Source organism: Panthera tigris, chromosome A3 (assembly GCF_018350195.1).
Source record: "Panthera tigris isolate Pti1 chromosome A3, P.tigris_Pti1_mat1.1, whole genome shotgun sequence".
Lineage (NCBI taxonomy): Eukaryota > Metazoa > Chordata > Mammalia > Carnivora > Felidae > Panthera > Panthera tigris.
In genome coordinates, this window is record NC_056662.1 from 10168431 (window position 1) to 10182104 (window position 13674).

Here is a 13674-nt window from a genome sequence, read left to right on the forward strand (position 1 = left end):
AGCTTCCCCTTGTCTCCTACCCTGCACCCAGAGACTCACTACTTCTCACCTCCACTATGCTAGCCCTCCACCGCTCTAAGGGCAAGTAACCACTGGGCTTCCCTACTGGTGGCTGTTTCCTGTGCAGCAGCCAGAATAACCATCTGAAACCTTGGCCCAGATCGCACTGTCACTCCGCTTAATTCTGATCGCTGGTCTGACATAATCTGCAACACCTGTCCCATCTCTCTGACTTCGCTCCCTACCCCTCCGTCTCTCCCACACCTCTCCAGCTATGCCAACCAGAACCACAAGCACGTTCCTGCCACGGGGCCTTTGCACGTGCTCTTGTCCCTTGAAAGCTCTTCTCTATCTGCATCACTCGCTGTCCACTTCATTCAGGTCTCTGCTCCGCTGGCCCCTCAACCATCCTATTTAACTAGCCGTCACCCCCTGCCACCCTCCACCTTCTTTCACTCTCCTCCCCCTGCATTCATGATCCCTTATTGCGTAACAGATTATCCCCAAACTTGATGGCTTACAGCAGTAGTAATGATTTATCATCTCACTTGGTTTCCGTGGGCCACAGATTCAGAAAGGGCACGGGGCAGAAGGGCTTCTCTCTCTCCACACTGATTGGGACCTCAGCTGGAAGGCAAAAAGGCTGAGGCCTGAGATCACCTGAAGGCCTCTCAGTCACAGGCTGGCTGTCACCTGGAACCCTCAGCATGGCCTCTCCATGTGGCCCGTGTTTCCTCCCAGCGTGGTAGCCGGATTCTAAGGGCGAGTGTCCCAGGACATCGAAGAGGGCCAGACAGAATCTGTATCCTTGGAAACCACATTACACGGCTTTACCACATTCTGTTAGATGTGGGCTCTCAGTCCAGCCGACATTCAAGGGCAGGTGAATAGACTTCACTTCACACCTATTTTAAAAGGCCCACACTCGCCCTTACCTGGCCATCTTTCCTGGGAACCGTATCACTTCCTGATGTGCTACGTTTCTGTTTCTGGGCGTGTGTGTTGTTGTTCTTTCCCGTCAGCACCTTGTTGGCCTCGATCACTCCCCCACCCCCTTTGCTCACGACCAGGCATGACAAAGAGCAGGTGCCCAGTATCTGTTTTCTGCCGGAGTCCGTTACCGTAAGGGAATGCCTGTGGGATTTGGGAAGCAGTCCTGCTGTTTTCTGGAAACCCAAAGAAGCTGCCTGAGTGGAAAACAGTCTGCTGATGGGGAAGAGGCTCAAAGAGGCTCGCGAGCGGCTGAGATGTCCCTTGTCGTCCACCTTCGGTAAGGACTCCCGCTCTGCCGTTCACGTGACACGGTCCTGCCTTCCCAGACAGGCTGCTTGCTCCCAAAGGGGAAGGGCCATGTACACGTCTTAGTTGCTCAGTGTCCCGCTCCAGAGGCAGCACCCTCAAAACTCAGCGGCTGCAAAACTGAAAGGCACCACAAGTGGTGGAAAGGTAGTAGCAGCTACCTTTTAAAACGAGGACCCAGAGTGAAAAGCAGCCAAGAGTCCGGGTATGGAAAACAATTTATACTAGGGGCTCCTGGCTGGCTTAGTCAGTAACACATGGGACTCCTTTTTTAATTTAATTTAATTTATTTATTTATGGGGGGGGGGAGCGCATGTGCGTGCACTCCCCTGGGGGGTGGGGGAGGGGCAGAGAGCAAGGGAAAGAAAGGACCCCGAGCAGCCTCCTCGGATGTCAGCGCAGAGCCCCCCACGGGGCTTTAACCCCCCCAGCCGTGAGACTGTGACCTGAGCCGAAACCAAGAGTCGGATGCTGAACCAGCTGAGCCACCCAGGTGCCCGAGCATGGGACTCTTGATCTTGGGGTCGTGAGTTCAAGCCCCACGTTGGGTTCAGAGTTTACTTCCAAACAAAAAGCAGGAGTCTGGTATGCTGCTGGGAACTCAGTGCAGATCTGTAGAGTGACTGGGTCCCCGTCATCAGGTTATGCCTTCACGTTATATACTGTTTTGAAATAAATAACGGACGTGTATGATTTGGAGGTAAATAAATGCATCATTTGGTCATAGGCTGCCAGCTCCTGAGAAGCCACATCCGGACTAAAGCAGAGGAAGGCCCATCGCCTAGACGTACTCGGAGACTGAAGTGCCTCGTGTTGGGTAAGTCTGCTTTACTATGTTAACACAGGGCAGCTGAGGTAGCATTTTTAGAATTTTGTGCAAGGACGGAAACCGGTTGGGGCTTGAGAGTTCCTGTCGTTGCACCTTCTTCCGTCACTTTGTCCACCGGCACGGATGTTTCTCTTTCTTTGTATGATGATCAGGGATCTAGGCGTATCCGAAGGGCTAGGGAGGCACCGTTTGTTCCCAGCGGAATGGCAGGCCTTGCAGCAATTGCTGCGTATGGACCATATCCATTGAAGAGCAGGGAAGATACTAGAAGGTCTGTTCAGCTGATCCACGTGTGCGTGGCAGCCCAAGGCTTTGTCGTGGGAGCAATGACTCTGGGTGTGGGCTATTCCGTGTGTAAGGAATTCTGGGAAAAACCTAAACCTTAGAAAAAGAGAAGCTGTCATGGGGCGCCTGGGTGGCTCAGTCGGTTGGGCGTCCGACCTCAGCTCAGGTCATGATCTCACGGTTTGTGGGTTCGAGCCCCGCGTTGGGCTCTGGGCTGACGGCTCAGAGCCTGGAGCCTGCTTCGGATTCTGTGTCTCCCTCGCTCTCTGCCCCTCCCCCGCTCATGCTCGGTCTCTCTCTCTTTCTCAAAAATAAACATTCCAAAAAAAAAACATTTAAAAAGAAAAAGAGAAGCCATCCTGGTGTTGTTGGTGGTGCTTGCTCTGTACATCGCACGTTGAGCTTATATGTTGAAAATCAATGGCTTGAATGGGTCAGACAACAACGTGGGAATTTAAATACTGTCTTCCTTTCTTGCAGGCTCAATTTGCCTGGTAACCAAATTACTAGTGACTAGTTAGCTGGGTCATTCCGGGGAGTCACATTAGCCCAGAGGAAACACGTCACTTATAAACGTACTCGTTAGTGGTAAAACGTGCATCTTCTTAAAGTCTTCTGACGAAATGAGTGGCAAAGAGAACAACTTGGCAATCCCGAACTCCTCCCAGTGGCTGCAGACTGTCACGTGCTTTGGATGTTCTGTAGGAATCCTGTGTAATTTAACTTTTTTCTGCCTGTTTTGCAGACTGGTCGAGTACTTCAGTTTCTAGGGCTGGTTGCCTCTTAGACTCCTTTCAGAGCAACGCATAGAATATGCTTGCCCACAACTGAACGTGTGTGTGTGTGTGTGTGTGTGTGTGTGTGTTTAAACCAAACCTAAAAACCTGATGACAGCTGCTTAGAAGTAGTATTTATTTCAGAATCATGCGTACACATGAGAATAACTTAAGTATGGGTCCCAGTTTAGCTTTTTTTTATAACTGCAGAATTATATTTATGCTGCTGTTGTATTAGAATAATTTTGAAATGTCATCTGGAAATGGGAATGTGTATTTTAAGGACTAATGCAAAGGTAAATGGAAAACACTTTTTAAATGTATGAAATTTGTTTATGTTTCTTTGTAAGAAGCATAGATGTGAACCAATTACCTATAATCGAAGTGAGTAGTGATTTGTCAGCAAGGTGGTTTGGTCGGACATTATACACAAACTTTGGTATGTTTCAGAATGCTTTATTGCACTTGTGGAATTTTCTTGTCTGACCTGAATTTACATTCCGTGGTGATAACATGGTAAATGTAGTGTTATTAAAGTAAGTGAACACACACACACACACACACACACACACACAATTTGTGCAAGGACGAAGGACATTTACGTCCGTGTGATTCTCTGAGAATGATGGCCCCTGGGGTTGGGCAATAGATTGCTCCTGTCTTCCAGCAGGGTTTCTTCCATGGCCACTCTGCTTTCCTTCCAGAACGCCCTCCCCGCCTGGACCATGGGGAGACTGCCAATCAAGGTGCCTTATTGTGTCTCCCCCACCCACTCACCCAGAGATCAGCCAATTAGAGAGCTCTATTCCAGTCTCCTACCAACAGTGCCTCCCTGATTGGTTCAGAGATGAGCAAGGGCTCACACTGAGCCTATCAGAGCACGCCTTGGGACTCCTCTGCCAGAGTTAGCATGGAGAATAAATTTAGCCTTAAAGGTTAAGGAAAACTCCCGAAATTGGATGCCTTTAGGTCCAAGTTAAACTCCGCTTCAGCTCTGTCCCAGACATTAGATCTACTTAGTGGCCTTATCTCGAAGGCAAAGAGATTTCTGTCCCTCCCCGTAATGGCCGTCCTCACAATACCGATTCACATATACCCAGAAATTCAATTTGGGAAGAGAGATGGGCTGGCAATTGTAGGGGGAAAGTAGTGGCCTCCTAGCTTTATATTTAGAGTATTCTTTAAAAAAAAAAAAAAAAAAAAAAATGGAGGGGTGCTTGGCTAGCTCAGTGGGTGGAGACGTGACTCTTGATCTTGAGGTTCTTGATCTTGAGGTTGTGAGTTTGAGCCCCATGTTGGGTGTAGAGATTACTTACAGTTAAAATCTTGGGGTGCCTGGTGACTCAGTTAAGCATCCGACTTCGTCTGAGGTCATGATCTCACCGTTGGTGACTTTTAGCCCCGTGGGGGGCTCTGGGCTGACAGCTCAGAGCCTGGAGCCCACTTTGGATTCTGTGTCTCCCTCTCTCTCTGCCCCCTCCTCTGCTCTCCCTCTCTCTCTCTCTTTCAAATATAAACTTAAAAAAAAAAAAAAAAATTAAATGTAAAATCTTTAAAAAAAAAAAAAAAAAGGCAGAGGGGAGGGGAACTCTGGTTGCATATTGGTACCAACAGTGACCAGGTTTAAATTTGGATGCTGTTGGGGCGCCTGGGTGGCTCAGTCGGTTGGGCAGCCGACTTCGGCTCAGGTCATGATCTTGCGGTCTGTGAGTTCGAGCCCCGCATCGGGCTCTGCGCTGACAGCTCAGAGCCTGGAGCCTGCTTCATATTTTGTGTCTCCCTCTCTCTGACCCTCCCCTGTTCATGCTCTGTCTCTCCCTGTCTCAAAAATAAATAAACGTTAAAAAAAAAAAAATTAAATTTGGATGCTGAATTCCTGGCACTGAAGGGTTTGACCCAGCCTCTCATGCTTACTCCTGTCTATTGCACGGTGATTCTATGCTAGTCATTGTGATAAGCTCTGAGAACACAACCATGAGAAGACGTACCGTGCTGGGGAGGAACAGCAGAACATCAGAATTCAGCTCCCCCTGGCCATTCGCTATGAGAATTATTTTCGAAACCCACTTACCAAGAGCCCCCGGCTGTGTAGCCTCAAATCTAACAGACCCATTTTCTTCCTCAGGGTACTTGAAATTCGATAAATTCCAGAAAATATTCTCAGATTTGTCTCCCACCCTTGCTACCTGGTCACTGAACTTGAAACAAGTTGAACTTTCCGAGTTTGGTTTTATTTTGTGGGGGCCATTTGTTTTTTATTTCAAAATAAATTGATCACAGAGGTTATCCAGATTCCAGAGTTGTTAAAAAGTGGGCAAAAAGGTTTGAATTATGGGTTACGTGAGCGGCTCCGTCGGTGGAGCATCCAACTCTTGATTTCCGCTCAGGTCACACTCTACCGGTTCATGGGATTGAGCCCCTTCATGGTATTAGCATGGAGCCCACTTGGGATTTTCCCTCTCCCTCTCTTTCTCTCTCTCTGCACTCCTCCCCTGCTCTCTCGCTCTGTCTCCAAAACAAAAAACAAAAAAAAAACTGAACTTAAAAAAAAAAAAATGTTTTTAAAAACTCAATCCAAAAGAAAGCAAGAAAAAATAAAAAGATAAAATAAAATAAAATAAAATAAAATAAAAATAAAAATCACTGTAAGTATAAATGTGTAAATGACCTAAACATTCCGATTAAAAAACCGGAGCTTGTCGGGCTGCATAAAAAGGCAAGAGCCAGGCCACCTGGGTGGGTCAGTCAGTCAGTTGCGTGTCAGTTGAGTCTTGGGATCGAGCCCCGCCTTGGGCTCCCCGGCCGAGCATGGAGCCTGCTTGGGATGCTCTTTCTCTCTCTTTCGATGCCCCTCTCTAAGAAAAAAAAAAAAAGACAGGGGCCAAAAAACCAACTTTAAATATAAAGACACAGATTAGAGGGGCGCCTGGGTAGCTCAGTCAGTTAAGCCTCCGACTCGATTTCAGCTCAGGTCATGATTTCACAGGATTCTCTCTCTCCCTCTCTCTCTGCCTCTCCCCGCCCCCCCCCCGCCCCCCGTCTCAAAAATAAATAAACATTAAAAAAAAAAAAACGACAGCTAAGATTCTTTTGAGGACCTACTGTGTGCCAGGCTATTACCATTTACTTTATTGTTATGAGAGGGCACTCTGCTTCTGTCCCCCCACCTTTTTTTTTTTTTTTTTAGAGAGAGAGAGAGCGAGCATGCGTGCACAAGCAGGGGGCAGGGGCAGAGGGAGAGAGAATCTTAAGCAGGCTCCACACTCAGCGCAGAGCCTGACAAGGGGTTCGATCCCACAACGGCGAGATCATGACCTGAGCCAAAGTCGGGTCGAATGCTCAGCTGACTGAGCCACCCAGGCGCCCCACTTCTGTCTCACTTTAGAGCCGATCATAAAAGGGACTGTGAATGCAGGGGGGGGGGGACCTCAAGTTCCGATCATCACAAATTCTGGATATCTTCACTTACACACGTTTTTCACTCTTCCTGCCTAGTTAGGGGGCCGAAAATGGAGAACAGAGTAACTGGTTCATCTCCCATGTTTCCCTGGCTCATAGGATCGCTTTGCTTCACTATTTTAGCCCCAGAGGCTGGGCGCTGCGTTACGATAAAGTTTTCTTAACGGAGATGGAAATATAGTCGCATAACGTTGTTATGCCTCGTGAAATAGCCTTCTTTTTTTTTTTTTTTTTTTTTCTCAGCCATTAGCCGGAATAAAGTGTTGCACCTTGCTGTGTGTGTGTGCACTGCGTGTAAACTGAACACCGTACCCCTCCCTTTCAAAGATTTTCAACCGCCTCCACACCCCCACCCCACCCCCACCCAGCTTAACATGTTTCCTTCTATTGTGAAGAGAAAATTCCGTGCATGCAGAAGCTGAGGCTCATGAATTTTTTTTCTCCTCAAGGTGCTTACCTAAGATGAGCTTCGCGATTGGAATGCAAAGGGGCATCAAACAGAATCTCAATCGCATTAGAGAAGATAAGCAGTTATCAGATGGCTTGACTGATTGGGTGGTTAAGGATTTTGCTAAGGAAGCCACTTTCGGTACTGCATTCGAGGGGCTTAAGCTGGAGGTGGCCTGGTAAAGTCCTGTCACTAACTTGCTTTTGGTAATATCATTTTTCCCCCCTATCTGTTGCTGCCAACCCAGGTTGTGATTTTCCAAATAAAAAGCCTGGAAGATCTCCCTACTTTCCTGCCCACCGAGGCAGTCCCCAAATCAGTGGGGTCATCCCCCCTGCAATCAAAGTCACCGGTCTTCTTCTAAAACGAGGGTGTGGAAATAAGTCTGTGTGGGGCTCCCTGCCAAGATGCGCGCAAGTAAAATTCCAAGCCCACCCGTGGAAATTCTGAGATTCGAAAACCAAAGTGCACAACCGCCTCCCAAGCAGACTAACCATTTCGAATCCATTTCTTTTCTTTCTGCCTAAAGACATTCTCAGCATCTGAAAAAGCCCATTCAGCGGGCAAGAGGTGATAATTATCCTACTCCTAAAAATGACGAGGATTTAAAAAGCCAGATGCCAACCCAGGGAGACTAGGGCTTAACAGGGCTTTGGGCAGAGGGACCCAGAGAAGTTTCCCATCTGCAGTGCGTAACTTGAAGGGAAATCCTGACTCCAATTATAAAGCAAAGACAAAATCCCTTGAATCCTTTCAATACATCCATCTTCCCTAGCCAAATTGTGTTCTTTTTCCTCCCCACACCCTACGCCCTCCCGCATTTCCATAAACAATATGACTATCGGCTGAGCCCCTTGGTCAGCAAATAAAGGCAGAGGGCTAAGTAAATTTGCTTCCCAGCAATTATTTTTGTGAGGTCACGGAGTTAAGCATTAAAAGAACACGACTGCGGCTGGGGGTATTCAGTAACTGTATGATTTGTGCTCAAAACTGACAAAAGGGCTCGGCCAGTCTTTTACTTCCATACCCACAGAAATCATTGACCACAAGGGCTTTGTTCCCTAAATTCATCTAAGAGGAATCTTTCACATGAACGCCCCTGCATGACAGCTAATCCCTCCTGCACTCTGCTTGCCAAAGAAAGTCCGTTTGGTTAGTCGGTCTGAGTCTACACCTGCAAATTATCAGGATAATTATGATCTTTAAAAAAAAAAAATGGAAGAAAGTAAAAGAAAAGACAAAGGTTGGGGGCGGGCTGGGGAGAAAAAGGAAAATCTACCAAGATCTTTAGTCTCCGGAGTAGGAATTAGCCAGCTTTGTCTGTAATGGGGCAGAGAGGGAGTATTTTCTTTTTTTTTTTTTTTTTTTTTTAACGTTTATTTATTTTTGAGACAGAGAGAGACAGAGCATGAACGGGGGAGGGTCAGAGAGAGAGGGAGACACAGAATCTGAAACAGGCTCCAGGCTCCGAGCTGTCAGCACAGAGCCCGACGCGGAGCTCGAACTCATGGACCGCGAGATCGTGACCTGAGCCGAAGTCGGCTGCTCAACCGACTGAGCCACCCAGGCTCCCTAAGAGGGAGTATTTTCAGCTTTGAGGGTCATACACAGGGTTTGTGTGGCGAGATCACTAACTCTGCCTTGTGGCGTGAAAGCAGCCAGATAATACTGAATGACGGTCGCACAGGGTTCTGAGACAACTTTATTTATAGACACCAGAATTTGAGTTGATACAATTCGCATGTGTCATAAAAATCTTCTTCTTTTGTTTCTCAACCATCTAAAATGTAAAAATTGTTGCAGGTTGGGCCCAGGGACTATAGTTGATCTAGAACAGCCAGGCTTGGAAACCCCTTTTGGTCTCGGTGATGTGAATCATTTTTGAGGGGTCTCACTACACTCACAGGGAAGCGTGGACCCTTGACGACACGGCTGGACAGTGGTTTCTGGATTTGAATATGCTCTTCAAAATGTAACGAGGGACTCCAGGGATTGAAGCGGGATATCATGCCACAGGCACTGAAGCATCCTCGACGGTCTTTTAACTGCAGATTAATCCATCTAAATCTTGGGAAACTTAGCGTTCTGGTCGTGCAGAGAAAACTCTCACCCAAGTATCTTCCTGTAAACCACGTTTCTCAACTTCAGCACTACTGACCGGTTGGACCAAGTAACTCTTCTGTGGGGGCATCCCTGGCCTCTGCCCTCGGTTGGTTAAGCGTCCAACTCTGGATCTCGGCTCAGGTCATGTCTCACGGTTCGTGGGTTCGAGCCCCGCGTCGGGCTCTGTGCTGACGGCTCGGAGCCTGGAACCTGCTTCGGATTCTGGGTCTCCCTCTCTCTGCCCCTCCCCTGCTCGTGCTCTGTCTCTTTCTCCTTTAAAAATAAATAAACATTAAAAAAAGTTTAAAATATATATATATATCTAAAAAATGTATTTAAAAAAATTTTTTTAATGTTTATTTATTTTTGAGACAGAGAGAGACAGAGCATGAACGGGGGGGGGGGAGGGGGGGGTGGCCAGAGAGAGAGGGAGACACAGAATCGGAAGCAGGCTCCAGGCTCCGAGCCATCAGCCCAGAGCCCGACGCGGGACTTGAACTCACGGACCACGAGATCGTGACCTGAGTCGAAGTCGGCCGCTTAACCGACTGAGCCACCCAGGCGCCCCTAAAAAATGTATTTTAAAAAAAGTCTGTAAACATAGCCAAGGGCCCCTGGCTCTAAGTCAGCTGTGTCAATAGAACTTTCTGTGATGATAGAAATGTGCTCTCTCCAGGCTACCTAGTACCACTGAGTGCTTGAATACTCAGTACTTGTGTGTACCGAGTACTTGAAATGCGCTAGTGTGCCTGGGGAGCCAAATCTCTACTTTTATTTAATTTTAATTCCTTGAAAGTTAAATTTGAGTAGCCAGTAATGGCCACCAGATTAGATGGTGCTGCTGTAACCTCAGGACCATTACCGCCCCCCCCACCCACCCACCCCCAGCACCCACCCCATCACTGTGTAGGTCACGAGAGGAAGCACAGCTTTGTGCCTGCAGCAGGGACTCAAGTCAGACGTGGAATCTGAGGCTCATTCATTTATTTAGTTAACGAATTCATTGAGCACCTACTGCATGCCTCGGGATAGACATACAGATGAATGGGAGGAATAAAATCCCTTCGGGGACCTGCATTATCCCGTTGAGAACAGACCAAAACGTAAATGTAAATAAAGTAAATGAAAGCCATGATCCGGGCTCTATGCAATAGAAAAAGCGGGGTTGGGAGAGGTTCTCCTTTAGATCAGATATCCAGCGATGGCTGTCCAAAGCGCCACTTAAATGCACTTTGCAATGTGGATTGCTTAACACAGTGCACGGTGCCTGGAACAGAACAAAGACTTAGTGAATGTGACCCACTTTGCCTTTTAAAAGCCAGCACTCCTTGACCTTGTAAGACATTTACTATGCGGCAGGTACCCTCGGAATCGTTATAACAAGGTTGTCTCTATTATCCCCATTTTACAGATGAGGAAAACTGAGTCCCACTAACTTGTTCAACATTACACATCTATGTTATGAGAACGCTAGGATCAGAACCCAGACAACCAAAGTAGAACCCAACCAGTGCCTGCTGGTACGTGAATGTGAGCAGCACGTTTGAATTTTCCAGAGCCAAAATATACTAGCATCAGTTTTTAAATATGCCTCACAAATTAGAGATAGGGAGGTAACAACATGTGCCTTCCTGTCCTGGAGAAGGACTTCTGCAGTCTTCACCTCTTGATGGAAATCTCCTGGCCACTGAGAATTCTTCAGTAACAAATTGTAACTTGTCTTGAATGTGTAGAAATCTCTGGTGTTTAGATACAATGGAAAACATCGCTTTTGCTTCATGATTCCTGAAATACGAGGAGCTGGGTCAGCTGGGAGACTCACAGATGCAAACAACCGAGAAACTTTACCTCAACGTTTCCCCTGCCCTGTACACCTTCACCATCACGACGAGGCTGCCTCATCTGACCGCATTCATGCCAACGTGATCTTCAAAAGGCAGTGGATTCCCATCATTCCAGAATTGCATATTTTAGCTGCCCACGAAAGCTTATTTCCAACCCCCAAATCAATACTCTGGGTATTTTCTCAGTCATTTGCAGACCTATGCAAAGAGCAGTGCCCGGTACACATTGCAATTTCTTTTTTCTTTAAGATTTAAAAAAACATTTATTTATTGAGAGAGAGGGAGAGAGCAAGCACAAGCAGGGGAGGGGCAGAGAGGGAGAGAGAGAATCCCAAGCAGGCTCCGTGCTCAGCTCAGAGCTCAACGCGGAGCTCGATCTCACAAATCGTGAGACCACGACCTTAGCCGAAATCAAAGAGGACTCTCAACCGACTGGGCCAGCAAGGTGCCCCTAAAGAGTTTATTTATTTTATTTAATTTTTTTAATTTAATTTTTTATTTTTTAAAATTTACATCGAAATTAGTTAGCATATAGTGCAACAATGATTTCAGGAGTAGATGCTTTAGTGCCCCTGACCCATTTAGCCTTTCCCCCCTCCCACAACCCCTCCAGTAACCCTCTGTTCTCCATATTGTTGAGTCTCTTCTGTTTTGTCCCCCTCCCTGTTTTTATATTATTTTTGTTTCCCTTCCCTTCTGTTCATCTGTTTTGTCTCTTAAAGTCCTCATATGAGTGAAGTCATTGTGACTTTTGTCTTTCTGTGACTAATTTCACTTAGCATAATACCCTCCGGTTCCATCCACGTAGTGGCAAATGGCAAGATTTCATTCTTTTCGATTGCCGAGTAATACTCCATTGTATATATATACCACATCTTCTTTCTCCATTCATCCATTGATGGACATTTGGGCTCTTTCCATACTTTGGTTACTGTCAATAGTACTGCTAGAAACATGGGGGTGCATGTGTCCCTTCGAAACAGCACACCTGTATCCCTTGGATAAATGCCTAGTAGTGCAATTGCTGGGTCGTAGGGTAGTTCTATTTTTAATTTTCTGAGGAACCTCCATACTGTTTTCCAGAGTGGCTGCACCAGCTTGCATTCCTACCAGCAGCGCAAAAGAGATCCTCTTTCTCCGCATCCTCGCCAACATCTGTTGTTGCCTCAGTTGTTAATGAGCCATTTTGACAGGTGGGAGGTGGTATCTCATAGTGGTTTTGATTTGTCTTTCCCTGATGATGAGTGATGTTGAGCGTTTTTTCATGTGTCGGTTGGCCATCTGGATGTCTTCTTTGGAGAAGTGTCTGTTCATGTCTTTTGCCCATTTCTTCACTGGATTATTTGTTTTTTGGGTGTTGAGTTTGATAAGTTCTTTATAGATTTTGGATACTAACCCTTTAGCTGATCTGTCATTTTTAAGTAACCTCCACACCCAAGGCAGGGCTTGAACTCGCAACGCCGAGATCAAGAGTCGCACGCATTGACTGAGCCAGCCAGGCACCCTCCACCCCTATCATTGCAATTTCTCACTTCAGCTCTCATGCTGTACCCATGTCCTTTCCCCCACCTATTTGTTGCCATGTTTCGCATATCTTTGTGCTTTTTGTTGGAGACTGCGTTGCTTAGAATGGGCAGGGGAGGTTCTGACAAGTTCTGAAGCAGGGGAAGACTGGCATGTGCCTTTGGAGGCAAATCCTAGTGTTAATTAGGCTTCCTTCAGGCATGAGTTACAGTGATGTTGGCCATGAGCTCAATGTTAATGAATCACCATTGTGTATTAAATAAGGTGTCTTTGAACAGAGACACACGTGAAACAAGGATGTGTATTGATTGGTGAATGAAAATGTTGTGACCATAGGCTCGGAGGAGGAACCTAACTCTGTATTTGTTCTAACAGCAATGGTTCGGCATTTGAGAATTCGGTGTTCACGGCAACTTTATAGAACACGGCTACCTTGAATAAGGAGAATCAGCATGGGTAGCTAATTTGGCAGGTGCCGGTCAGAATACACCCTGGATATAAACCCCCTGGGTGGTACCACCAATTCATACAAGCGAACCCCTGCTCAGAGGGGGCCATAGCAAGCACTCACTATACGTCGGCAAGGCTTATCCTGCCGATCTTGTTTTCTCCTTTCCGGTGTGAATTTTTTTTTTATTCTTTATCTACTTTGTATACAAGTCTTTTGTCAGATATCATAATATCTGTCTTGGGGCGCCTGGGTGGCTCAGCCTGTTGAGCATCCGACTTCAGCTCAGGTCACAATCTCGCGGTCCGTGAGTTCGAGCCCCGCGTCGGGCTCTGTGCTGACAGCTCGGAGCCTGGAGCCTGCTTGCGATTCTGTGTCTCCCTCCCTCTCTGCCCCTTCCCTGCTCATGCTCAGTCTGTCTCTGTCTCTCAACAATAAATAAATGTTAAAAAAAAAATTTTTTTTAAATAATATCTGTCTTGCCGCCTCACAGGACTGGGCAGATAAGATAACGAGCAGCAAAATGGTCTGCAAATGGGGGAACATAATTCAAATATTATTCACTAAGGGCGTGAAATCCTTCCTGTTGTGGTCACAGAAGCCGCCTCTCCTTGCTTTTCATAGACCAGTGCTGTGGAGCCGCCCAGGCTGCCTGTGTT

The 13674-nt window shown here is 46.8% G+C and overlaps 1 protein-coding gene across 1 annotated transcript; it reads left to right on the forward strand.

Moving 5' to 3' along the window:
• Positions 1-1247: 1247 nt before the first annotated feature.
• LOC102968777 (HIG1 domain family member 1A, mitochondrial-like) lies at positions 1248-2514 on the forward strand. The gene is made up of 2 exons (XM_042979658.1): positions 1248-1270; positions 2145-2514. The coding sequence occupies exons 1-2, from the start codon at positions 1248-1250 to the stop codon at positions 2512-2514; spliced, it is 393 nt and encodes a 130-aa protein (XP_042835592.1).
• Positions 2515-13674: the final 11160 nt, after the last annotated feature.

Coding starts and splice junctions, on each gene's coding strand:
- LOC102968777 (XM_042979658.1), top strand. CDS start 1,248: ATGTCCCTTGTCGTCCACCTTCG. Junction 1,271..2,144: donor TCCCTTGTCGTCCACCTTCG/GTAAGGACTCCC, acceptor ATGTTAACACAG/GGCAGCTGAGGTAGCATTTT.